This window comes from Typopeltis vanoorti, chromosome 25 (genome assembly GCF_054136105.1).
Source record: "Typopeltis vanoorti isolate ZY-2024b chromosome 25, IOZ_Tvanoo_1.0, whole genome shotgun sequence".
NCBI lineage: Eukaryota > Metazoa > Arthropoda > Arachnida > Uropygi > Thelyphonidae > Typopeltis > Typopeltis vanoorti.
Genome location: NC_143573.1, coordinates 14158144 through 14185316, shown reverse-complemented (window position 1 = coordinate 14185316; position 27173 = coordinate 14158144). Strand labels below are relative to the sequence as shown.

The 27173-nt window shown below is 34.6% G+C and overlaps 1 protein-coding gene across 1 annotated transcript in view; it reads left to right on the top strand.

Moving 5' to 3' along the window:
• LOC150092563 (MAM and LDL-receptor class A domain-containing protein 1-like) overlaps positions 1-27173 on the top strand; it is an 84628-nt gene that overhangs the window by 52037 nt on the left and 5418 nt on the right. The window contains exons 5-13 of the mRNA XM_090414234.1: positions 141-320; positions 3850-4124; positions 5541-5634; positions 8086-8232; positions 19975-20058; positions 22335-22519; positions 24143-24227; positions 24600-24626; positions 26378-26530. Of these exons, the coding sequence (XP_090270360.1) occupies positions 141-320; positions 3850-4124; positions 5541-5634; positions 8086-8232; positions 19975-20058; positions 22335-22519; positions 24143-24227; positions 24600-24626; positions 26378-26530 (1230 nt within the window). The remainder of the gene's footprint in view (positions 1-140; positions 321-3849; positions 4125-5540; positions 5635-8085; positions 8233-19974; positions 20059-22334; positions 22520-24142; positions 24228-24599; positions 24627-26377; positions 26531-27173) is intronic.

Here is a 27173-nt window from a genome sequence, read left to right as displayed (position 1 = left end):
AATAAGTAAAAACTTTCTATTTTAATTAAAATCTAGTTTAATGTAAAACAGTATTCTGAATTTGTTTTTAGTGTGTTATTATTCATTCTCATTTCTCCCCTTCACTTCTAAAACGTTATTCATGATTCTGTTTACCGTAGTTTCTGCCGATCCCATTGGACCATGTTACTTTACTAACAGTTCCGGAGTTTTAGATCCGTGCTTTTTTGATTTTGCGCTGCCAGAAGAGAATTACAGCATTTTCAGTTGGGAATTGAGTTGCGGATTGGATGCCTACTGGGTAGGAGGCCCAGCTGCTGATCAAAATGGCAATAAATCAGGTATGATATGCCTGTTGATTTTCAAGTAGTTTTATGAGGTAATTTGATGATTCATAATTATAATTAAGAAAATAATGCGAAATAAGTATTTGAAATATAATTAAAATTTATGTGAAAAATCAATTATACTCAAATAATCAGTTATTGTTGTTCAATGATTAATGAATGAACTTTAGCGTGCATATTAGCAGGGGCGAATTCTCCATGCTTGCTATGCTTGCTGCGCAAGCTCATTCATTGAGAAAGAAGTAATATTTATTTGTTAATAAAGGCATGCATTTATAAGTATTCCATTTAGGCTTTTATTTTTGTAGACAGAAGACGTCTTAAGATTGCGCGGCAATAATTCAGCTTTGCGTTGTGTATCTTTATAAACAAAATCAAAAACATAACACTCGACAAAGACGACTTATTAGTCAGTTTTGACGTTTCTGCCCTTTTCACTAATTTCCCCATCAATGACACAATTCTCCTACTACAGAACAAATTTCCGCCCGACATTACGGCCCTCTTTGCCCACGTACTAAAGTCCGGTTACTTCGTGTGGCAAAACAAATTCTACCTACAAAGGAAGGTACAGCCATGGGCTCACCATTATCCCCCCAATCGCGAACTTCTACATGGAAACCTTTGAGCAAAGGGCTCTTGATTCCGCCACGCTTCGACCGACAATCTGGCTCAGATACGTTGACGACGTGTTCGCGATCTGGCCGCACAGGCGACAAACGCTAAACACATTCCTCAGCCACCTAAACAAACAACACGAACGCATACAATTCACCATCGAAATCGAAAACCAAAATTCGCTCCCGTTCCTAGACACACTAGTTACACGTCTTCCTTCAGGCAGTCTATCCTTCACGGTCTACCGAAAACCGACACACACGGGCCAATACATATATGCGAATTCATACCACCACCCAGCACAAAAATATGGAATCATTAACACCCTTAAAAACAGAGCCACAACTATTTGCTCTAACCAGCAAGCCCTGAAACAAGAACTAAAAATCATTAGTGACACATTCATAAATAATGGCTATAACAAAAATACTGTCAATAAAATACTCTATAAAACCACAACAAAAACGAATCTAGACTACAGTAAAACCATAGCCATCCCATACATTAAAGGGTTATCAGAAAAAATCAACAGAATCCTACAACATTATAACCTCAATGCTACCTTTAAACCACCCACAAAACTTTAAACCATATTCAGCTCCTCTAAGGATCCTCTCCTCCCATTAGCACATCCTGGAGTCTATTGCATCCGCTGCACCTGTAACTTACCGTACATTGGTGAAACAGGACGAACAATCCCTATACGCAAGAAAGAACACATTAGACACATTAAATATAACCATTATTGTGAAGCAGGCCTCTCAGACCACGCACTTAACACCTTACACCAAATCAACTGGAAAAGCACCTGCTCCTTACACCGCACAAAAACATGGTACGAAAGAAAATTTAAAGAATCCTGCGAAATCCTGATAAACCACCCAAATATCAACAATAAAGATGGTGTGAAAATTCCAAGGATCTGGATGGCACACATTCAGCCAACCTAATATGAAAGATTCAACATAAGTCAGGACTCTAGCCAATCCGCTAGTATTGGAAACCATTCCACTCCAACTGGCTGGAATGATGTTAATATATGTATATAGTAGACAACACAAATAATAGGACTCTAGCGTTAATGTATAATTTTTTATTTTATTTTATTTTTTATTTTATTTTATTATTATTATTATTTTTTTCACCAGAGGTCAGGCCAACAATTGTGGTAGCGGTTGGTCAGTGTCTTTAACGAACCAGTCTGATTGTAGTATAGCTTGTTTCTTGTGTATATTTGTACGCTCCTGAAGATGACCTTGACATAAAGGTCGAAACGTCGAATTGTAAATTTTAGTAATATTAAACTAAAGTTTTTATTCAAACACGGTAGTTGTCTCCATAATTTCCAAAAATGCATTCGGATCACCGTGCAAGCCTAACAGAAAGGATTAACTTATTAACTTTAATAATTATCACCAGTTAATAAAATTAATTATTAACTGGTGATAATATCTGATAACACGCCATGTCTTGTAGATCCTTCAATTATTTATTTTCGTTTTAGTTAATTTTCGAAGAGATCATATCATCTGCAGAACATTGGACTGTAATGGTAATCCCAATTTAGTAAACCATGTGAATCGATCGTACAGTTACATTTTTACGAGATAAATACGAATTCTACGAGTGCAACAGTTAATGCATGTTATAATGAAGGAAAAACTCGTTTTCTCTCTTTAGCAGTCACTTTCCTGATGGATATTCCACCAAATAATCAATAGTTTTATTACCATCGTAACACCATATTAGGTTTGAAGTTGCAGAACAGCACCGCTATTCATTTCTTGAAGTACATCTCACTATATTCCAACATCAACATCATTATATTTTTACTTGGTGCTTTGAACGTGAGTTTATTAATGTGCTATCATTGATTTATTTAAAATATCTGCTTAAGTGTGTATTAAAGTATATATTTAAATATCTACCTTAATTGGGTTTGTACCAGTGGCAGCCTGTACGTAAGCATTGCGACACTGCAGCACCCCCAAGGAAAAAATGAAAAAAATTAAATTTTGTTTGTGTTTATAAATAATAATAATGCTTACAACATTATATAAATGCAATGCAACATGTTAAAGGTTACAGCTTATGTTTCGACAGTGATTGAATAGTTAATAATTGGAATTGTTCCATTAAAGCTTTAGATTATTACGAAACAAATACTCTACACTGCGATCTAACGCAGTGTCGGGATTATCACATTCGACCAATTGCCGCCAAACTCGCCGATATTCGTTTGCGCTTGTGATTGCACGTTTGGGCAGTGTATCGTATGCTTGCGCGTGTTATTTCTGTGAGATACGAAGCTTTTATCATAGGTGGTGTTCGTGGTGAGGGTGAACTATTTTTTGTAAATATTATTTTATTTTGTTAAAATAGCATATAATTATTTATTTATTATAGATACAAGGCTGAATTATGACGCGTGTCACTGTTGAAAATATGAAAAGAATATTATTTTTTCAATTATCGTTACACGAAACAAATGCACTGCGATCTAACGCCGATATTCGTTTGCGCTTGTCATTGCTGTTGATACGAAACTTTTATTATTGGTGTTTGTTCGTGGTGAGGATGAAATATGTTTAATAAAGCAGTTTTTAATATGTAATTTATTTATTAATAAATTGGCCACTGATTAGGAAAAAAAGATTATTTATTTATTTATTATTATTATTTTATTTTGTATATGCAGCACCCCCACTTAAAATTTTCACCGGCCGCCACTGGTTTGTACGAAAAAAAAGTATTGAAATTTGTTATGAACCTGTGCTGCAAATTGACAATGTTAATTAACAAGTTATCCACAGTTAAAATGTGAAAACAATCAGATTTAAGTTCTTAAATAAAATAGAAAAAGGATCTCTTTTCTTAAAGTTAGCCTGTGTTTTTCTTTCCACAGGAGGATATGCTTTCGTTGATCTCTCCGTCATACATGATGAGCAGCTTGAAGAATTTCGAAGAAAGGCTTGGCTGCCTACTGATATTTTGAACGCGACTCTTGGAGGCGGGAAATGTTTAAGTTTCAGTTACAATTTTGTTGGCCTTTCCGTAGGGGGACTTCGGGTAATTGTAAACACTTCTGATATTAGTTACAGCATCTGGGAGAGCCACGACTTCACAGATGGGCAGTGGAAGCGCGCAAAAATATCCTTTACATGTGAAGCTCCACACAGGGTAAGTATTTCTTAGATCTAAATTTCTTTCAAAAGAGACGTGATCAAACTTTTTCTTGATTGTTTCCCCGAAGAAATCCTATGTGTGATGAACATGCGAGTTTTGCTGTTTATGAATCATGACTTATGATATCAATAAAGCAGGCCGCAGCTTTCAAATCCGTGAAAAGATATTAACCACTGTATTGCATTCTAGCAATGAAACTTTCAGCCAACTGCAGTAGTGTCATCTGGCGGTCAGTCTGGAAAAACGTCGATCATGCTTTTTACATCTTATGCTTTGAAACAAGACGAGAGTATGCTGAAAAGTTGTGATAATCACCATGAAAAATTCAGGTAGAACTTACACACGATTCTTACACAAGGTGACAAATAATAATAATAATAATAATAATAATAATAATAATAATAATAATAATAATAATAATAATTCTACATATTCCCACGAAGTGTTATACACTCGATACAACGCTGCAACCACATATCTTGCGGTTATACAGTTGGTTTAATATCCTTATCCTTATAAGGACTGGCTTAAAGGGGCGAAGCAAGAATGCTTTTCATCTTCCCCGTTATCTGTAGAGGACAGTGTAGGAATAAGGTGGTATTGAGCTATTAAAGCTCTGATCATGGCAGGAGGGTAACAGCAATAGCCGAGCCTCAGTTAGAACTTCATTGGCTACAGCATTGCCATCCATTACCCTCCAAGGGTATTGGATTGAATGAATCAACCACCGCATTTCACGGTCGATTGATCCACCAATCATGGTTTAATATCATTTTTGTTCTAGGTATTTATCAGAACTTTTCAGCTCCCTCATACGGTGTTATGCTCGTTTATATATCATACTTAAGAGAATGATTAGTTACTTAGCCAGTATTTTAAATTTTATTACTATTTAAGTACTTCGTGTATTACGATGAACTTGTGCTTTAACATTATCTTCTGAAAAACTGTTAATTTCGATTTCTATGCAGATATGTTCATATTAAAATAAAAATAAACATGCAGTTAAATTATACAGGAAGAAATTTTACACCCCAAATATTTTCAAATAAGTGTCTCAGTGTAAAAGTAATTAGAATCATATTAAAAAAAAGGGAAATAAAATCGAAGTTTATTGGTCAACTAAATGAACAATGCCATCCAATATTTTATTCAATTATAAAACTTGTCATATTTCGATTTATACCTTAGTGCTTACTGACTGACGTATTGCAGTGTAATTAATTTGCAACTTATTTCCTCTGAATATGGCTTAATATTTATGCTAACCAGCTTATTGTTCTGTATTGCATGTGTAATTTGGCGCAGTAACAGAATATATTATGCGATATTACCATGTACATACTCTGAATTCAAAGTATGTAGATTTAGCATTTATTATTTCTAAACTTTCTTTGTTCTTTCTAATAGCTTATATTTGAAGCCTTTCCTCAAATAACGCAGGTCAGCCGAAGAGGATTCGTTGCTTTAGACAATGTGGAAATTTTGGATGGGCCATGTCCCGGTAAACATTCTTCTTAAAAATTTCTTCGAATATTTTATTGCATAAATTTTTAGAGCAATGAATTGTTGCTGTTGAAAATCTGATCGAAAACTATCCCCCAATAGAAAATATTCATTGATTTTATCCGTTCGATAATATCTTCTTCTGGTGTGCATTTACTACAGAATATACATCCCAAAAGACGCTGATATCTCAGGGTACTTTTTTTTTTTAAACTATAATCTACGCTATATATATAAAATGATAAGCGTTTTTATGTAACGTTTTTTGAAACGTTTTGAAACTCAGGGGCTACCCTGAGTGTCGAGTCTTCAAAATTCGAGTCATTAGAATTCAAGGAGAACCGGCCTACCAGCCCGGAACACGGGGCCCCTTAGTTTAAAATAAAAACACAGCATATAATCTGAGTCTCCCACCGCTGTTAGATCAGTAAAATACCTAAAAATCAGAAGTAAAACCTGCCATTCTGTCTTGATCGAATTTATATCTATAAATCGAGGCAACTTGACAAACAAAGCGCTGTGGCCTTTCATAATGTTATCAATTTCTATTGAAAAAAATGTGGATAGCTGATTTGCTTTTTCTCATAGGCAGGTGAAAGGGTTTTTCATCTCATAAAAACACACAAAACAGCTTATGTAAGAACAAGCATATTATTAATTCGGCGGCCTTTTTAAAGTTCTTCTGTCAATCCCTTAAAGGTCCTATAAAAGGTCAGTCCAAGAATCCAAACGAGCATTACATCTAAAGATATATGTTTTTTGTTCCTTTCTGAAATCCCCTAATATAAGTCTCTGACTGACAGAGCACAGATAACTCTCCTTGAGAAGGCTGATTACCACGTTAAAGAATCTCTGTTTTGGAGATGAAAGCAATCCACAACCACAATAAAAATGGGATCTGTAGACCGACAAGTGACGCTGTGCCGGTCTGAAGAGCGTATTTGGGTATGCCCGAAGAAGGCATTTTACACGACTGTGCTGTCCTAACGATGGAGTTGGGAGACAGCAGTGTGGATGCCGAATTGTATTGAATGCATTCGGTCACTGATGATACTGCATGTAATCTAATCAAGGCGGCAAAGTCCTACACAGATGCTAAAATATGAGCTGGAGCGCAGAATTAGAAAACTTCTTCATTAGTAGAACTTACTATCGCATTCAAAGAGGAGTGGAGCAACTTTCTTTCTATCTGAAATCAGTAAATTGAAATCGCTTCATCGTGGCATATGAAAGTTCCAGTTGAAGGGGAAAAACACTTCAAAATTTCTCTCAATAAAACTTTTTTCTAAAATGTCTGTATGTGTTAAGTGATTTTTGTTGATAGGACTGTGTGTGTGTGTGTGTGTGTGTGTGTGTGTGTGTGTGTGTGTGTGTGTGTGTGTGTGTGTGTGTGTGTGTGTGTGTGTGTGTTGGAATCTACATCATTAGTGTCACTGTTTGATCTGTTATTTTGATGTTTTGATTCCAGTAATTATTATTATTATTATTATTTCGGGCAACTCCAGGGAGTCCTTAGACTCATCGAGGGAGGCCCTAAACATTATGTCCACACAACTATTCGACATTCTCACAGTATCTATCATACCTTGCCTTGAACTCACTCACTGTCATAGCACCCACAACACCCACAACAGACTCTGGTAGCTTATTCCACTCATTTACCACTCTAAAAGTAAAGAACCCAGTTCTAACACCCTTGCTAACCGCACTCTTGCCCAGCTTCTATAGATGTCCCCTAGTTCTCCCCCACACCAGTCCTGATCTCAAAAATATCCTCTGAATTAATCCTAGAGAATCCCTTTAGCAATTTGAATGTTTCAATCACATCTCCCCTTTTCCGCCTATCAACTAGTTTCTGCAACCCACAAATCTTCAACCTGTTCTCATATGGTTCATTCCATAGACCTGCTATCATCTTAGTCACTCGCCTCTGGATCCTCTCCACCTCCTCCCCATTAAGAAGGAACCGAAGTGACCAAATATGGGCACAGTAGTGGAGATGAGGTCTTATCAAGGATCGGTACAGAGGTACAATAACTTGCTTGTCTCTGCTCGTCAAGGTATTTTTCAACAACCAAGTGAGTGATGAGCTGATTTAGCTACTTTTGCAATGTGCCCCCTAAACTTCATCTCTCTATTCACCAACACTCCCAAGTCCGTGGCCTCATCAATCTCCTGGAGTACAGTTCCATCAATGTGGTATACTCTGCTAATCTTTTCACCGCAAAATTCATAACCTTACATTTTGTCACATTAAATTGACATCCATTCTCCTTAGCCCAGAACTCCAATCTATCCAAGTCATCCTGCAAGATTTTGACATCTTCTGCATTCACTATCGCCCTACCCCAATGAAGTTCTTAATGCTGCTTTCGTGAAGTGATTGATAAGAAGCAGACATTGATAAGTCGAAGCTGTACTTAATATTACATTAATTTCCTCCAAATAGGGGACTGTACATTCGATCAGGATTTCTGTAACTGGACAAATGCCAATGGCAGTGACGAATTTGATTGGCAAATGGGCAGAGGAAGCCAGAATTCGTTAACGGGACCCGAGAGAGACCATGGGAGCAGCATCATTAGTAGAAGAACAGGTAACTATATTTCTTATGATACTAAAAGATTTATTGTACTAAAAAGCTGAATACATAAGAATTTGTGATTAAACTTTTACGTGAAGAAACAAGGCATTTAACGTATTGTGACCCCCCCCCCCATTCCACTCTTCGTTCTATGAGACCAAACAACAGTTTCTTCACTTACAGGGTAGCTTAAACTTCCTATATATATATATATCAGTGGCGTCGCGTGCCCATTTCGGTTGGGTGTGCTGTCGTGTGGGTTATGCAACCCGCGCTACAAATTTCACGTTAATTTGACCGTATTCATGGGCGTCCGCAGAAGATTTTTCAGGGGGGGGGGGGGAAGCTTGGAGACAAATAATTATATCAATGAATTTTTATAATTATTGATGTAATTAAATAATTACATCAATAAATGTCTTTTAGCATTTTTTTATGTAATTATGTATCGATGTAAACTATAAATACAGTACATTATTTTCATTTTACATCGCTTTTAATGATCTTTAATTCTTGGAAGAAAAAAATATTAGGAATTAATACAGTTTCTAGCACAATTTCATATATAAAAAAATTTAACGGCATATTTTATTAAAATCAACTAATTAATTAATCCCCAAATCCTAAATCAAATTATTTCAGTTTAAAAGCAAAAAAAAAAAAAAGTCATAAAACCAACAAATAAAATAATATTAAATTACATACACTTACCTTTTAAAAATGTATTTTTCTTTTTAAATTCGTTTCACTATAAATTTACAATTCACACTTCATTCACTGACTCACTAGACACAGAGGGCAAACGAACACCGGTCGCTGTTCACAACAGTAATGAATTTTTTTCACAAATCAGAAAAATATGAATCAAAAACAGGAACACGTGATTTATTGCTCCAATAAAACACGTGTTCTATGGCCACCCCGTCCTGGGCCGAAACAGATCAACCCATAATAAAATTTTAAGTCAAACAAAGCGTCCCGTGGTCGAGGGTGTAAGGTTACATATCTCAATCACTTTTACGATTATAATTTATGGAATTTTTTACTCAATCCCGGGGGGGAAGTTCCCTCCCCCTTCTGCGGACGCACATGACTGTATGATTGCATTTTTATCGATGTATGAAAGTTTTAAGAGTGCAAAGAGCATCAGCGCTCATCTTATTAGGTCCAATGCAATTAATTGCAGGATAGCTTTGAATACTTCTGCATAGAATGGGGGAACAATCAGTTTGTTTTAAGATTTATTAGAAAACACCAATGAAGGAGAATGCTATATTTGGTTGGTATATTTGAAATACTCAAAGATGAAAATATGTGAATCATCGTTTCTGAGACATGTTAGAATAGGAAATGAAAAGAAAGAATAAGTGTGAGTAGAAATACTTTGTAAATGGTCAGTAATAAATAATTTTCTATTTTAATTATAAAACGACCAAATATGTTTGGTTTAAACAGTTTAATGAAACACAAAGTTCGATGCATGGAAAGAGAAAAATGCAGAAAGGCCAAACTTTTGAACCACCTAAAGTTCCTTAAACGTTGCAGGGAATTATCCATCATTCCAAAGTTCCTCATAGTTAGATTTCATATCAACTCTATATCAGCTAACAAAATTTATCTACGCACTTCATTGGCGCTTGTAAGAGAAAGGATTCAACACACGAGATACGAACTAAATAAAAGTGATATTAATTGCCGCAAGTTATTTGATGACATTTCTAACAATTTAGAATATACCATATGGAATCAATTAGATCAAATGAAACAACGCAGTTATGAAAAAACTTTATAAGGACAAAGCAATTAGGAAATTCAATGAACTTTACAAGAAAAAATATCGGACACAAAACAACTTTCCGGACGACAAAGTGATTTTTAATTTGTCAAATCATAGTCTCACAAAAAATGAATCTGACATTCTCAAATTCTTTTAACTTTTAACCTTTTAACTTTGCGATTACGCCCAAACACATTCCTAAAATGGATTTCACGTGTGGAATTGAAAAAGGCCTATATCCACTACCGCCAAACGTAGCCAACACTATTAGATTCAAAAGTACCATAATCCTAGCCAAAGCCAAACAACATATTCTCAACACGTCTCCTTATGATAGAAAGGCAATTCTCAACTTGAAGAAAAACAAAGATATCATTATTACAAAGGCTGATAAGGGAAATTCTACAGTTATCCTTAACACTAAAGATTATTATGATAAGTTAAACGTATTACTATAAGACAACTCCACCTATAAGATCCCAGATAGAGACCCCGCAATAAAAAAATCATAAGGAAACAAACCGACTAATCATAAATTGTAACATTTGGCCAGAAGAAGTGAAGAGAACACTAAAATCCTCACATCCTATCACTCCAAGACTATATGGGACACCTAAAATACATAAACAGGTATACCTGGACGGAGAGGATTGGACGGAGAGGGTACACCTCTCCGTCCAATCGTTGATGGAAGATCATCACCAACCTACCTTTTGGCAAAGCATCTTGCAAACTTATTAAATAATAAAATAAGATCAACAGAATCCTATATCAAGAATAGTCAACATTTTGTAAATAAAATCCAAGCCATTAAGATTGCACCAACAGACATGCTAGCCAGTCTAGATGTTGTATCCCTTTTCACCAATGTACCAGTAGAAGAGGTAATAAACATCATCCAAGATCTCTTTCCTCTAGACATCACACAGATGTTTAGACACTGCCTTCAAATTAATTTCTTCAAGGTTAACAACACCTATACCAACAAGTAGAAGGCCTAGCAATGGGAAGCCCACTATCACCATCTTGTGCAGACCTTTTCATGGAAAAACTTGAAAAAGAAATTCTCTCCTCAATCTCCCCTAGACCATCTACATGGTGGAAATATGTTGCTGATATCTTCATTATATGGCAAGACAGCTTAGAAAACCTAAAATCGTTTGTGGATAAAATCAACTCAATACATAACAAGATAAAATTCACTCTGGAAGTGGAAAACAACATCCCACTGCATTTTTTAGACATCTTGATAAAGAAACAATCAAACAGTGTTAAATTTTCTATTTACAGAAAGTCCACAGATACTGGAAGATATCTTCATTATACTTCAAACCATCACAAGACACACAAACTGAGCATTATCTACATGTTGAAAAATAGAGCCCGAAAGTTTATCAGAAGAGGAGGATACACAGACTGAACTCTCACTAATAGCCAACACTTTATCACAAAATGGATATCCTCAAAACATCATCAAAAATATCTATACGGTGACAACCCCAGACAAGAAGAATCACGCTCCCAGCACATTTCTACTGTAGTGATCCTTTTCATCAAGTCAATTTCTTATCAAATAGCCAGAATACTAAGAGCCTACAACATCAGAGTGGTCTTCAAACCAACCACCAGCATCAGACAAGTTTTAGGATCCCCAAAAGATAAGTTGCCTTTCTTTTTCCACCACATTTCTACTGTAGCGATCCCTTTCATCAAGTCAATTTCTTATCAAATAGCCAGAATACTAAGAGCCTACAACATCAGAGTGGTCTTCGAACCAACCACCAGCATCAGACAAGTTTTAGGATCCCCAAAAAATAAAGTGCCTTTCTACAAATATCCAGGAGTATAGTACATTCCCTACTCCTGTGGTCTTGCCTACATCGGACAAACTTCACGAAGTTTAGAAATCAGACAAAAAGAACATGTTGGTGATGTAAACCACAACAGATATATCTCTTCCGGCTTAGCACATCATTTCTGTACATCTAACCACACGATAGAGTGGCAAAACAGTTCCATGCAATATATCTGGATGACGACTACAGACATCGTTTATTCAAAGGAGCCACAATAGTGTTAATAACCGGTGGAGACCTCAACAGAAATCAGGGTGCAATCCTAAACAGCTCGTGGAAAAACCTGATCCTCTCTCTCTCTCTAAATCAATCTGAACTACAGCAAGCCAGTAATCACATTACACGTTTACAACAAACACGCATGCTAGATAATGAATAAGGACAATAAGTCCTCTCTGTCACGCGAACGTGTAACCTTAGCTACTAGTTGGTTTACAACGTTTTTTTTTATGTTCCTTTCAGTTTGCATTCACTAGTTTTTATGTCTCTGTAAACGCCTTGAAAAAGCCAGACAGTTTGTTGGCAAAACTGGTAGGCTCTAATGCAAGTTTGTTTTGTAAATGGTCAGTAAAATAAATAAGTTTGTATTTTAGAAATACTTTCATTAATGCTAAAAGAATTATTAATAATTGATATTTGTGATGTGTGTGTGTGTGTGTGTGTGTGTGTGTGTGTGTGTGTGTGTGTGTGTGTGTGTGTGTGTGTGTGTGTGTGTGTGTGTGTGTGTGTGTGTGTGTGTGTGTCCTGTAAGTTGCTTGGTAAAGCGAATAGCACGAGTCTATAAAGTCTAGACATGAATAAGTGAATTTATGATGGCATAATTAAAAAAAAAACTTATGAGGAGACAGAGAATGGCAGGAATAAATATCGTTTGATGGAGCAGCAAATCATCTCGTAAAATTTGTTGCCCATGTTATATGTGTATTTCGCTCCATTTTCCAACGGAGCAAACAATAAACAAAACAAGAATTTTGTTTTGTTTACTGAGACTCAGTATACATAACATCCGATCATTATCGGAATTATCCACACTTTCGGGAATCCTACATTCAATAGTTTTTAGTATCAGCAGTTCGTCCATCTTATCAATCTCACATATGCTGGTATTCTTTTGTAGATTAACAACGCCTTATGATACACAGGATATTCATTTTTATTGAGGAATAGATTTTTTTACTGTCTGTTTCCGAAGACTAGAATAAAAATATCTCTATAAAGTTAAAAAAACATTTAAATTTTTTCTCCTAACATCCACTTTCAAATTTCCAGTTCCAGAAAACATGTGTAACAGCTGTTTGTAATACAGACATCGGATACAGAAATCGCTCAACTCGTGACAAGTGACAATTTGATTGGCTGACACAGCCACTAGGTTCTGGGTGAGCTCTAAATGTGAACTTACTCAGCCTCGCCTTCTCTGCGGTTTAAAAATAATAGAACACTAAGAATTTGACCTGCTGCGCCCACTTTACATCTTTTCAAAGGGAATTTCAATTTTCAAATTAGAATTTCACTGTTGATTAATTTGAAAGCATTCGTTAATATTCGAGTTCTCTCTCTGATGAGAAAGACTTATGAAAGCTATATTTGTGGGAAACATATATATATATATATATATATACTTAAATCATAATTTTACTGACTAGGAACACCGAGATAAGGTAAGATAAAAGCTTTCATTAAAACACAACCAGTTTCGTCGGAATGCCGACTTCTTCAGGTGTACAAATTATCACAAACTGGAAAATAGCAAGATAAAACATGGACTTCCCATAAAAAAGTTAGGAATAACAACAGTCAAATTTGAACCTCCGTTCGCATGGCAGGTCTAGCGTGAGGTGTTAATGAATGGGAACTATCTCGAGAGCGCCAGAACTGAATTTCTGCACAGTGTGAGTCAGGTAAGCTATAACTTAAATTGCTGTTAATGTGTGAGGGGTCCAGAACTATTTCCTTTGATTCTAAGATGCGCCTTTCTAGTTCCTCAGCGCATTTATGGATAATAGTAGTAAGATTCCAGTCTATCTGGTGTTGACGCTCTTCTAAATTAGAGTTGGCAGAGAAAAGGACATGACCGGAGAGGGCGCTTGCACGGGTTCCGTTGTAAGAGATATCACATTGATGCTCTTCGAGACGTAGTGAGCCCGACTTATCGGTTTGCCCTTATAATATGGTTTTCCGCAACTGCAGATGATTTTATAAAACCCTGGGAACTGAAGTTGGTTATGTTTTGCTTGGGTTGACTTAGGAAAGAACGAAGTTTTGGTAGGGTTGTGAAGTAAGTTCTAATGTTAAATTTCTTCATAATTTTCGCCAAATTTGGTGATAGAGAACTTACGTACGGTAATTGAATGTGTGCAATAGGATTGGAGTTATCTTCTTGCCGAGTTGGCATATGTGGGTCTAGACGGTTTGCAATGCTTTGAGGTGGGTATCCGTCCTTTAGGAAGGTGCCTTGAGGTGGTTGTTCTATTTGAAGATCTTCTTCTTCTGAAATTAGAGATCTCGCTCGATGGGCCAGAGTGGAAATAATATCGAGTTTCTGCGGAGGGAAGTGATGAGAGGAGGCATGTAAGTATTTATCTCCATCAGGTGTTTTTCGAAAAATCCAAAAATTTGAGACAATCAGGCATCCTAGTGATCTTTAAATCTAAAAAGGCGAGGACGTCGTTCACCTCGAGTTCCGATGTGAATTTGATGTTATGGTGACGATTGTTCAAATGATCTGAGAAGGTTTGTAAATTCTCTTGACTATATTCCCAGATGAGGAAGATATCATCTATGTATCGCAATCACAGTTCGGGTTTTAATGTAGCGCTTGAAATAGCTCTTTCTTCAATGTCTTCGAGAAATATGTTGGCTAACACTGGAGAACAATGCATTAATACGACGAAACGTTTTTTTGGAGACTTTGTTTTTTAGTAGATTGAGGACTTCTGTGGGAACATTTGTAAAGAGAGAGACAATATCAAAACCAACCATTCTGTCAGATTCTTGAGTTGTAAATTTTTTACCTTAGATATAAAATCTCCAGAGTTTTTGGTATATGAGGAGGAATTACCAGTGAGATGTTTTAAGGAAGAGGCAAGGTATTTGGACAGGTTGTAAGTAGGTGAGTCAATGCCTTCAGCTATCGGTCTTAAAGGTGTGTCTGCTTTGTGAATATTATGAAGACCGTAAAAACGGGGAATTAGGGGATGAAGAGAACGGAGAGATAGCCTGGTGTGTCTTGTAAGTTCCGAAGTTGATTTGAGAAGGTTGTTGGTTCGTTCGGTTATGAAATTCCCTCTTAGGGTCATTTTGTAAAAGAGAGTAAGCATCAGGTATTAATATGTCGTTGATCTTGGAACGATCATGAGATCTGTCTAGGACGACTGTTGCATTACTTTTGTCTGCTGGCAGGATAATAATGTTGTTGTTATTACGAAGATGGTGGATAGCTTTTCTTTCAGCACGAAATAAATTATCTGCAGGCCAACGACTGTTGTTTGTTTGTAAAAATAGCTTCAATTCAGAGTAGGTTCCCTACTTGTTTTGGGAGATGTGAGGCAGCCTTTTCTACTTTGGTTAGAAAGAGTTCCTTTGGAATAGAGGTAGGAGACAGGACGAACGTGAGCCCTTAAGACAGTACGCTTATTTCTGCTGAAGAAAGGGTTTGTGAGGATTTGTTTATGACAACATTTTTGAGGTCTTGTAAATTATTATCTATTGTAAACTTGTATTATTCTTGTAAACAATTATCCATAAATGCGTTGACGAACTAGAAAGACGCATCTTAGAATAAAAAAAAAATAGTTCAGGACCCCTCACACATGAATAGCAATTTAAGTTATAGCTTACCTGACTCACACAGCGCAGTAATTCAGTCCTGGCGCTCTCGAGATAGTTCCCACTCACTAAAGCCTCACGCTAGACCTGACACGCGGACGCCAGTTCAAATTTGACTGTGGTTATTCCTAAATTTGTTTGAGAAGTCCATGTTTTATCTTACTATTTTCCAGTTTGTGATAATTTTTACACCTGAAGAAGTCGACATTGCGACGAATTTAGTTGTGTTTTAATTAAAGTTTTTATCTTACCTTATCTCGATGTTCCTAGTCAGTAAAATTATGATTATATATATATAATTATATATTAATTATATATATATAATTATATATATTATCTTAATTATATATATATGTATATGTTTTGGTAATTTTTCTGTTTTCATTCTTTGAACGTGTTCCATCCATCTATGTTTATATTTTTTAATTTTTTCAATTACTGGTTCTTGGTTTAATTCTTTCATAATATCTTCGTTTCTTTTGTGATCAAATAGGTTATACTTTGCAGTTTTTCTCATAAACTTCATTTCTGCTGTTCACTTCCATACATTAAGACCGGTATGGCTAATGTATTGTATACTTTTAGCCTGGTTTGTTTTTGAACTAGGTTTGGTTTAAATATAGAGTTAATTACTCCTGTTATTTTTAAATATTTTGCAATTTTTATGTTTATATCTTTTTCATTTTCATAAGTGATCATACATCCTAGGTAGTTAAATGAATTCACCTGTTCTAAGATCTTGTTATCTAATACTATTTTAGTTCTTGCTGGATCTTGTCCTTTGAAGGCCATAGTTTTTGATTTTTCCGTTGATATTATCATACCATAATCTTTGGATATCTTATTTAGATTTAAAATAGCTTTCTGTAAGTTATCTTCAGAATTTGTAATTATTATTTGGTCGTCTGCAAAGAGGAGAGTGTTTAAGTTTACTGTAGGTGAAAGTTTAATTCCTTGATGTAAATTTTTACTCCATTTTATTATTATTTCATTTAAGTAGATATTAAAAAGAGTTGCTGAGAGGGGATATCCCTGTCGGACCCCTTGGTTTATATGATAGCTTATGATTTAATCTTATTTGTATTTTATTATTTTCATATATACTTGTGACAGCTTTTAGGATATTATTTGGTATTTGTATTTCTTTTAATATGCTAAATAATATGTTTCTTTTAACTTTGTCAAAGTTAAAAGAAACATATGTGTTTCTTTTAATAAATGCAATATGTGTTTCTAAATTATATTCTCTTCTTTTCTCTATTATTAATTTTAGGCAGAAGGCTGGGTCTATACATGATCGTCCTTTTCTAAATCCATTTTGTACCTCTAGAATAAAGTTTTCGGAATGTTTCATTAGTTTGTTATTTAAGATTCTGCTGTATACTTTGTAACATGAATTTAGTATACTGATACCTCTATAGTTTTTAGGGTCATCTCTATTACCTTTCTTAAAGATAGGAGTCAGAATTGCTTTTTTCCATTCTATTGGGGGGACACCAGTTGAGTAAATTTTATTTAAAAATAATAAGAGTCTTCCTTTGAATCTTGTTCATGCGTATTTATATAATTATGAACCTAGCTTATCTTCTCCAGGTGATTTTCCGTTTCTTGTTTCTTTCAGGCTGATTTCTAATTCTTCTTCAGTTATTTCCTTTTCATTTTCGTTAATTGTTTGCCAGTTGTCTTTTTTAAAATATTTGTCTGTCCACAGTTCTGTGTAGTAATTTAGAAATTCTTCTAATTTCAATTCAGTGTTTAATTTTATGTTTTCTTTGGTATCTGCATTTAGGTGTTTCAAAATCTTATATACATTGGGTCTTATTTTATATAAATCATGTTCTAAATTAGAATCAAATTTATTCCATGATTCTCTATGTCTTTTTCTGACTTCTTTTTTAGCTATGACTCTTATTCTTTTATATTCTATTTCATCTTCTAATCTTTTACTGCTTAACCATTTGTGATAGGCTTCTTTTTTCTTTTTGATTATTTCTTCGATTGTATCATCCCAGATCTTCAGTTTTTTTCTTTTATTGAATTTTTTGGTCTTTCCTAAGCTTTCATTTGCTGCTGCATTTAGTATCGTTTTTGTATTAAGCCATTCTATTTCTATTTCTTCATTTTGTTTTATTTTATCTAGATACTGGTTAATTCTTTGTTCATATAGCCATTGTACATTTGTGTCATCCAATAGTCTAGTTTTATAAACGAATGTTTCAATTTTTCTTTCTGTTCTTGTTACTTGTAGCCATTTAGGTGGTAATCTTAATTTTATTTTAACAAGGAAGTGGTCACTGCTTATTTCATATCCTCTGTGAACGCTAACATCTATTGAAAATTTTGATGTCTTTTCATTTAATATGAAGTAATCTAATATTGATTTCCATCGTCTTGCTGCCCAAGTATATTTATGTATGTTCTTCATGTTTATAGAAGGAATTCATTATTTTTAGGTTATTATAAACTACAAAGTCAATCAATTTTTTACCATTTCTGTTTAGAGCGTGTTCTCCATGTATTCCTATATTATTATTAATTTTCGTGTTTCCAATTCTTGCATTTAAGTCTCCTGCTAAAATTATGTAATTATTTTTATTTATTTTATTATATATGTTTTGTAGCTGATTATAAAAATCAATATTATCCTGTTCTCTTCCTTCTTCTGGGGCATATAAACCAATTATTGTTAAATAGCCTCTATATATTTTTATTCTAGCTTCTATTATTGTTTCATTCCATAATTTATAATGTTTTAACTGTTTTGAAAGGGAGTTATGAATCTAAATCATGACTCCTGCTTGTGCTCTTTGGTCTCTGTCGACTCCACTGTATATCAGATTAAAATTTTCAGTTCTCATAGTTCCTTTTAATTTCTTTTTTGTTTCAGTGATTACTGCTATTTTAAAATTTCTTTCATTTAATAACTGGTCTAATTCTATTTCTTTATATGCTATTCCTCTTACATTCCAGTTTGCTATGTGTATTATATTTTGTCGTTTCCATTTTCGTTTTCCCTTTTCCATTCCAGGGTCGTTTTCCATAGATTCAATCCGATTATCTTTTTCTGTCAGCTTACAAGTATGGTTATATTCTCCATGTCAGGGGACTAGCCTGACGATGGAATAGTTCAGTGGTAGGGCTGCTACCTTAAGGCTTCTGAACTCGCCTTCTTCCGAATTTAAACCCATAGGAGGAATAGGGTATATTAAAGGGGAAGGGTAGATTATAGAAGAAATATAGTAAGGTTTATAGAGAGGACATAGTTGTAAGGCCAGAAATGAAAAGACCCCATGGCCCTCGAGTACTCTAATAGCACAAGGGTCATAAAGTAAGAAGAGTTGGCTGATAAGGCCTTATAGGAAAGATTAAAGTAAGTGGGTCTTCCTCAAAGTAGAAGAAGGAGAGGATAAATCCAGCTAGGGATCCATGGGAGTGCCGCTTCCCTTACAATCAAGATGATTGCCCCTTATGGCCCTGTTGGTCCACGAGTCCTTATTCAGTATATTCGGACCACCCCACCATATATATATATATATATATACACACACACACACACACGCACGCGCATGTACACACACACACATGGTGGGCTCCCCTATCCGCCACCCAGGGGACGCGCTCTCTAGGGGTTACAGGGTCCCCTGAGATATATATATATATATATTTATATATATGTATATATTTATTTATGTTAAGAATACCAAGCAATTTTTAAACCTGGTTTTACTCCATTTCCCAAGTAAGCAACCAGACAAATAAGTCAAGTTTGCGCCTGCAAGTTATGCAAGTCTAGCTGATCCTACAGGTAGTGCAAAACTTGACTTATTTGTCTGTTTGCTTACTTGGGAAATGGAGTAAAACCAGGTTTAAAAATTGCTTGGTATTCTTAACATTTATTATACCCAAGGTAAAATACTTTCTACATATTTATATATATATATATATATATATATATATATATATATATATATATATATATATATATATATATATATATATATATATATATATATATATATATATATATATATATATATATATATATATATATATATATATATATATAACAGATATAAAAAAATACAAACATAAATTGGAGAAATATTTCGGGAAAAATATTGCGAAGCCGAAGTATAAATACCGCCCAAATGCCATAGCTACACATGCAGAAACTGACGGATAATTTCCAACTCCCCGCCCAATCCCTTAACTAAAAACTGTTCTTTAGTTTAATCTTACATTTTCAGCACAGAAAAAAAGAAATCATCCCTGTTCTATTTCTATTTCTGCTAGGGGGTTATGCGTACATCGACTCGTCTTTTCCGCAAAAGCCTGGAGACCGTGCACAACTGTGGAGTCCCCTTCTAAACCCTGAAGGTAAGCACCGCTGGAAAACTTTATTTTCTCTGTTATCGCTAATTTTGCAGTTATCACTACAAGAAAACACTTAAAAATTCCATCCCATTTCCTATCATGTATTTTGGGCTCAAGCGACCTCTCATTGGCCAAGTAACTTGGCTGCTTTGAAAACTACTTCTTGCTTTTGATATGCAGTTAATCCTATCTACATAGTTTATTACGGCTGTCATTTGCGTGTGTTCTTCTGGATGGTTTTTGTTTTGCGGGATGATAAACGCTGCCACATTCCTAAAGATTTCAAAGAGTAAAAATATCCGAACTCTTTAGATTCTTAATATACTTCGTTCTTAAGAATCTTAATGAAGATTTCTCTCATAAAAAGCACCGAAAATCAGAAGGTCAAGTAATTTATAATATAATTAGATAAATATCTATTCCTATATATCTATAAACAGATAAATAGAAAAAACTATTTATCCACTTAGTGAGTAAATTCGGATCGGGATTATAATCGAAACTCATCTAAAAATATCTTTCCAAAACGGTTTTCAGTTATGTTTTTTATTCGCGATCATGTTAGGTAGAATAATTTATAATTTCGTTTGGCTCTCTATTTCTATAATTATCACTGATTAATGGCTAAACTCGTTTTCACCTTCTAATTTATAAAATATACGAAGAAATGTTAAACTTTAAAGCCTTTAAGTCAGTGCCGTAACGAGGGCGTAGCGAAAGAGGCGCCCGACACGGGCGCAACTAAGTTTGGGGCGGAAAACGTTAAAAATAAATAATAAATAGATGTAAAAGTCCGATATTTTATATTGTATTTTTAAATTTCGGCAATACGCCGCTTTAGACACACAAAATCTACAACTCATTTTGATGGGGTTAATAGTAAGTATTTAACATATTGCATTTAGTAAAATTTAACTTGTTACATTTAAATTTTTCAAACTTTTTGTCATTTCTGGGTTAGGGAGCGCAAGTTAGACACTTGCCACAGGCGCTTCATACCCTCGTTACTGTACTGCTTTAAGAAATCTGCATTTAATCCGTGATTACTCTTGACAAATCCAGTGATTATGACTATTTTGAACCACTGTTTAATAACCAGTTTCCAAATCATGTTGGGTTAAGAGTGACACTTTAATTGTGTAAACACGAAAATTCAGAAACATATTTCAAACACCTTTAAACGCTTAGGTGTCTTAAATGAAGTCTTAATTTGTAAGGCAGCTTCATTTACTCCAGCTTACTCTTATTATAATATTTTCACTTATTACAAAAGACAATGTTAATCACTGTCTCGGGTCTTTTATATTTTATTTGAAATTTTAGGCACCTTGATCTGAGCTGAGATCTGAAACTCCATAGAAATAAAAGACAATCGTTTAGTTACAAAACCACAACCCCTAAATTTCGTATAACAGAGACATCTATTGATTAAAAAAATTATCCGTATGCCTTTTTTCATAGAGCCTCAGTAGATATAGACGAAGCCTTTTAGTTGGAAAGATCGGGGTTCGAATCCCATCTAGGAAATAAAGAACTTTTATCGGGGATTTTCAACTGGAGGAAGGTTGTCGGTCTCATACGGAGGTGGATGGTTTTCCCTCACGGAAACTCGGGTTTTTCGTTACACAAAAACTGGCCAGTAGAAAACACGCAATTTGCCCACAAAACGATACTTATAGGCATCGGACTAACCACCTCATACTCAAATTAGGGTTTCGAAATCCATGGTTACTTGGAAGCTCTTGGGGACTCAAATGCCTCTTAGAGCCACTGACGATGAAAATGATACCGTGTTCTTATCTTAAGTTTGAGGGTATGCTTCTAAGTTTTTCCTCCTCAAATGTTTGAGCACAGATGTTCTTGAACCAGAGAAAGAGGGCAACCCATGGTTGGTACTGAAGCCTCTTTGAATGCGGTATTATCGTATTTCAAGTAACCTGATGTAACGCATTATTTAAGAATGATCACGAATACTGTCCTATCAGAACTTTAACATTTTGGTTGGAAAGATTACACGTTGGGAAATCTGTCTTTAACAACTTTTGAATTCATTTATTAAAACTGTTAGAGAAGAATTTTAAGTTTATCTTTCGACTGAAGTCAAAACACTTCGCGATACGATGAAACCAGTAACCATCAATACTGAACAGCGTTGTTTGAATCGGAATTTATGTTACGATTTGTCTATCTGATCTGCTGCTTTGAATAATATATTTCATTTTATAATATGATTCAGAATGTGTATTTTTTATTATTTTTTTTGTCTCGTTTGTGTCAAGGCACATCCGGTCCGGTATGTTTAAGTTTCTGGACGTCACTATTTGGAGCAGGAATTGGTTCCCTCAGAGTCCTCGTCAATAGTAACCAAACAAACGGAACTGTATGGGAGATATTTACAAGTACTCCAACACCAAACCAGTGGTATCAGGGAGAAATTACACTTTCTCTACCGGTTCCCTTCCAGGTAAGATGCGCAATCATACTATGCTAATTGGATTTCTTTCTTTAAAGCTAATTTAGCCGAAGAGTTCGCTAAACTTAAACTTAGCTGGACATCACCGAAAGTGTGATAGGTCGTATTCTTATTTTATTGATCTCTGCATTTCTAAATTCACTAGCATAATCATCTTTCTTCCATTCGTATCATAATATAGACCTACAACCAGCATTTGGCTCATAATTTTTCCGTGTTTTTTAAACTTTAGTTGTAAATGTATTCCCCTTGCTGGTGTTCATCGAGATATTTCTTGAATGAAAGAGAGAACACGTTAAAATAAGGTCATAGAGAATACCAAACATAATCCATGATATTGGAATAGAAGATCGAAGAATAAAATAGAAGATAAAAATACATTATGAAGGAAAGCATGATATTACAAAATGAAGATAATAAGTTACTAAACATTGAAAGATGTGAGGAAGATTAAGAAAAGATTCTGAAATAAATAAATACTTATCTCATTAATATTGATATCCGGACATAATAAGGAAAAAGAGTGTATTTGAGAAGGGAAAAAAGGGAAGAAGATTGTAAAATTCCTTGAATTATATGAAAAGTTGAAAGAGAAATACACATTTAGAATAACTAAATAGGGAATAAAACTAAAAAGTACAACACACGATCCTTCGATGAAAACAGAAATATTATAAATAGCAGAAATAAATGAAAAATAGTTGGATATCTCGTAAAACTATGAAATGTGGAGATGAAAAATATTTTTTGTCCAAACATTTAGTGTGAAGTACTGCTAATAAATAACAGACAAAAGAAACACAACAGCCTCAACTTCGTGGGTGTTTAACGTTGGATGGGTCCAGTTTGATCACTTAAAGAAATTAATCTTAGATTGTGGCACATTTTTGTAAACACAAAGTTCTCAGTTTGACAGCAAATAATTATGGCAGCAAATTATTACAGAGAAAAAAATATTATTTTTTTCTTTCTAGAAATGAATATGCCCATATTAATATGACTTTAATTTTAATACCTATGAAATAGACAGAAATGTTCCTCTAAAAAGATTTAGTGCATTGTATTTGGATAGTTTGATAAGTAATATCATTTTGGGATTTATACGTGTGAGCTGTCATTAAAATTCTGTAAGCTAATTGAGAATCTGGTTCACATTTATTGAACAAAAAAGCAGTGCCCTTTGGATCAGTTGTTTATTCTGATTGAATTTCTCAATGTGAAAGACTGAATAAAATATAGTAGTATCAGGATAAACAATCAATGACATTATGAGGCTCATTTAGTTATAAACTCCTAATGCTACCGCTAGGTGTGGCCTTGTGCAAAGAAACAAGTTTTACCGCTGTATTGCAGAGGAAGCTAGGTGTAGTCAGTATGCCCAGTGCAATAGAAGTTGGAGTGAGAGAGAGAAAAAAAAAGTATGAGAGGCAAAAAAATCCGATAGATAATAGCATAGAATTCAGTTAGCGTATACAGCAGATATTCTGAAATCATAGATTTTGATTGTTTTAATGAAAGTTACAAGACTTGAAAGCTTTTGAGAGAGAGACTTTATTGAAACTAATAGAAGTTATTCCTATCGGTGCATTTATTTATTTATATTTCTATTATCAGGTTATTTTTGAAGCAGAAGTCAGCATTCCAGGTGAAGGAGACATAGCTATTGACGACATTGCATTAAACAATGGAACCTGTCCGAGTATGTTGATCTACCCTTTTAAAGTATTAATGTTACATTATATTTCATAATATCATAAATATATTACTAGATTTATAATCATTTTCATTGAATAGCAAAAGCTGCAAAGATGTAATCATTTTATGTAGCATTGCCCGTTGATAAAAACTACAAACAACATAAAAAAAAACGAATCTTTCGTTTTTTTTCAACCTTTAACGAAATATTGTAAATGATGACATTTTGGCATTCGTTATGTACACATACCCGTCACTGAATTAGAAACTTTTACAGTATTTAAAATTTTTAACTTAAAATTGTCCTTGTTTAAATACATGAAAATTGTAATAATTCAAAATATCCAATAGTTATACGTAATTTTGATCTTTGCAGGTATACCAAAAGAAGCCAGCAATTCAGGTAACTGGAAACATTTCTTCTCATATAGTAAAGTCATTTATTTTTCCTTGTGTAACCCAATATCGTTCCCTTCTTGTATTGCTGTTGTAGACAGGGCTGTGCAAAGCAAGCCAATCTTCCCAATAATATACTATGAAATACACTACTGCACACATTATTCCAAAACGTTAAATATCTAGGCAGTCCCTTATAGAGTCTCTTATCTAAGAGTTTGCACATTTGTCTTAAAATGATATGCTCAGAACTAATCAAACGTCATAGCCAACAACTGAGCTGTTTTACATCAGAACACCGGCAGATAGAACACTCGCTTCTTGATTTGAATGTTTTAAATTGATTCAGCATAGTGATGACCGGTCTGTGGCATAAGATAACTGTTTTAAAGCTGTGTTCTGGAAAAGCAGAGATGTTGATGTGAGTAGTACCTTCGTGATCATGAGAGTATCATTCTAGGGACGACATTTAGCATTAATTAATATCCCCTTCTTAACAAATCAAGCTTACTAAATACTCTAGGCCAGGGGTCGGCAACAGGCGGACCGCATGGGGCCCATAAAAGGTTAGCCATACTTACATGGCATGTGGCCTGTATGTTGAATTATTTAAATAATACATTTTATAAGATGAATAATAAATTTAAAAATTGTATACCTATACTTCGTGATATCGTCGTGCAACTTGGCGCGAGCCAACCATGTGAGTCATCATGAGTGGGGATAACAAATGCGACTTCATCCGATGACAATCGAGATTTTGTCGCACTTTTGCAGTGGCGTTCCCTGGCCCGTCTTTTAATATAATTCAATAACATCAGCTCTACTATTATTTTCAGATATATAGTTGTTAATAATAATTTCAAAAATGTGTCCAAGAAAATTTAAAATTACTGATGAAGGAAGAAGGTTTAATGATGCTGTTATGAGAACATAACTTTTGATGTTATGAAAGAATATAATATCAGACGTCATTACAAGAATCAACATGAAAGCCAATACAAAGATTTCAACTTTGAACTTTGAAAAAATCAAATTAATAAATTAAAAGCTTCTTTGACTGCTGAGCAAAACGTATTTAAGATGCAAAGTATTCATAATTAATCTTGTTCGTGCTACGCTTGCGGCCCGATTATTAAAAATAGAAGTTGAATGTGGCCCGTGAATCTGAAAAGGTTGCCGACCCCTGCTCTAGGCGAACCCATTTTTATGAGCACAATCTAGAACAAAGAAATGGACACGTACTGGAATCTTTTGGTAGTTGCGACCAATTCTTGGTACATGTCCATCCACTCCTTCGTAAAGAAATAAAAATACTGTACATCTTACCCTTCATTTAGTAAGTATTTATGCGAATGGAAACCTGGTTATACTAGTTAGTTATCTGGTTTGAGAAATGGAAAAAGAAACTGGCATATAACTGAAAAAATTCGAAATGGCAGAAGGAGGGAGGGAAGGAACTTTAGCTATTCCCCTCAACAGAGCTAATGACTACAATTTGTTTTTCTCACAGAGCATGTGCATAACCGAGTGAAGTCCCCCAAGTCTAAAACGTTAGTAGAATGAACGTTCAGGCGAACTTCAAATGCCGCCAATATTAGTTCTGTTTATTGTAACCAATATACATCAATTTACTATGTATTAATTTTATTGTAAAATTATTTTTTTTCCTTCATATAAAGCAAATCATCGTAAATAAACAACGACGTTGTGTTTAATGTTTTGAAAATTCTTTTCTTTTTTTTTCCCCTGTTACAGGCGACTGCACTTTCATGGTTGATATGTGTGATTGGAAGCAAAGAGACATGAAGACTAGAAACGAAAGTCCACCGATGTGGTCGAGAGTGGTAGGCGACGGAACCTACTTTAGTCCAATAGGACACACTAGGAGGTTCGGTGATTTCCGTGACGGTAAGTTCAAATTTACTGTGTGATTTTTTTCTTAAATTTTTAATTTACATACAAATTTTCGAAGCGAGATTAGTGTTCCTGTGAAAGTTCGAGGCTTAAATATAAGCGCTGTTGTTAGCAATTGATACCGAAGCAACGAGGTGTGTCGTTAATTGATTCGGTACTCTGGCTGGTTGGTTTTTTCAGGAATGAAAAAATCAATGAGTTTGCAGAAGAAAATCATTGTTGGTTCTCAATTAAATGCAGGAAAAAGAAATTCTTCTATTACAATGCTGAAAACTTTTGTCGTGGTTTCCATTATAATTTTCACATAAGTATACAAGGATATATTTTGAAATACATCCACTCTTTCATACCCGAAGCGATATGCCAGAGTCAAATGAACTCTCCATTTTATCCACTCCCCGAACAGATTTTGTATAACTCTAGTTACTTAGATTAAGGAATCATGAGTAAATGCAGACAGAATCCTATTTTTATTTGTGAATGAAGTATGATTCCCCCCTATTTGAAAATGTAACTTGAATGTTCAGGAGATTCTGAATCTTGAGGTTCATGATAACCACTTACACAAAAATAGAAAGATTATTCTGGAAGTTTATTTTCCACTTGGTGAGACTATAATAAATTTAGTTTAATCCTT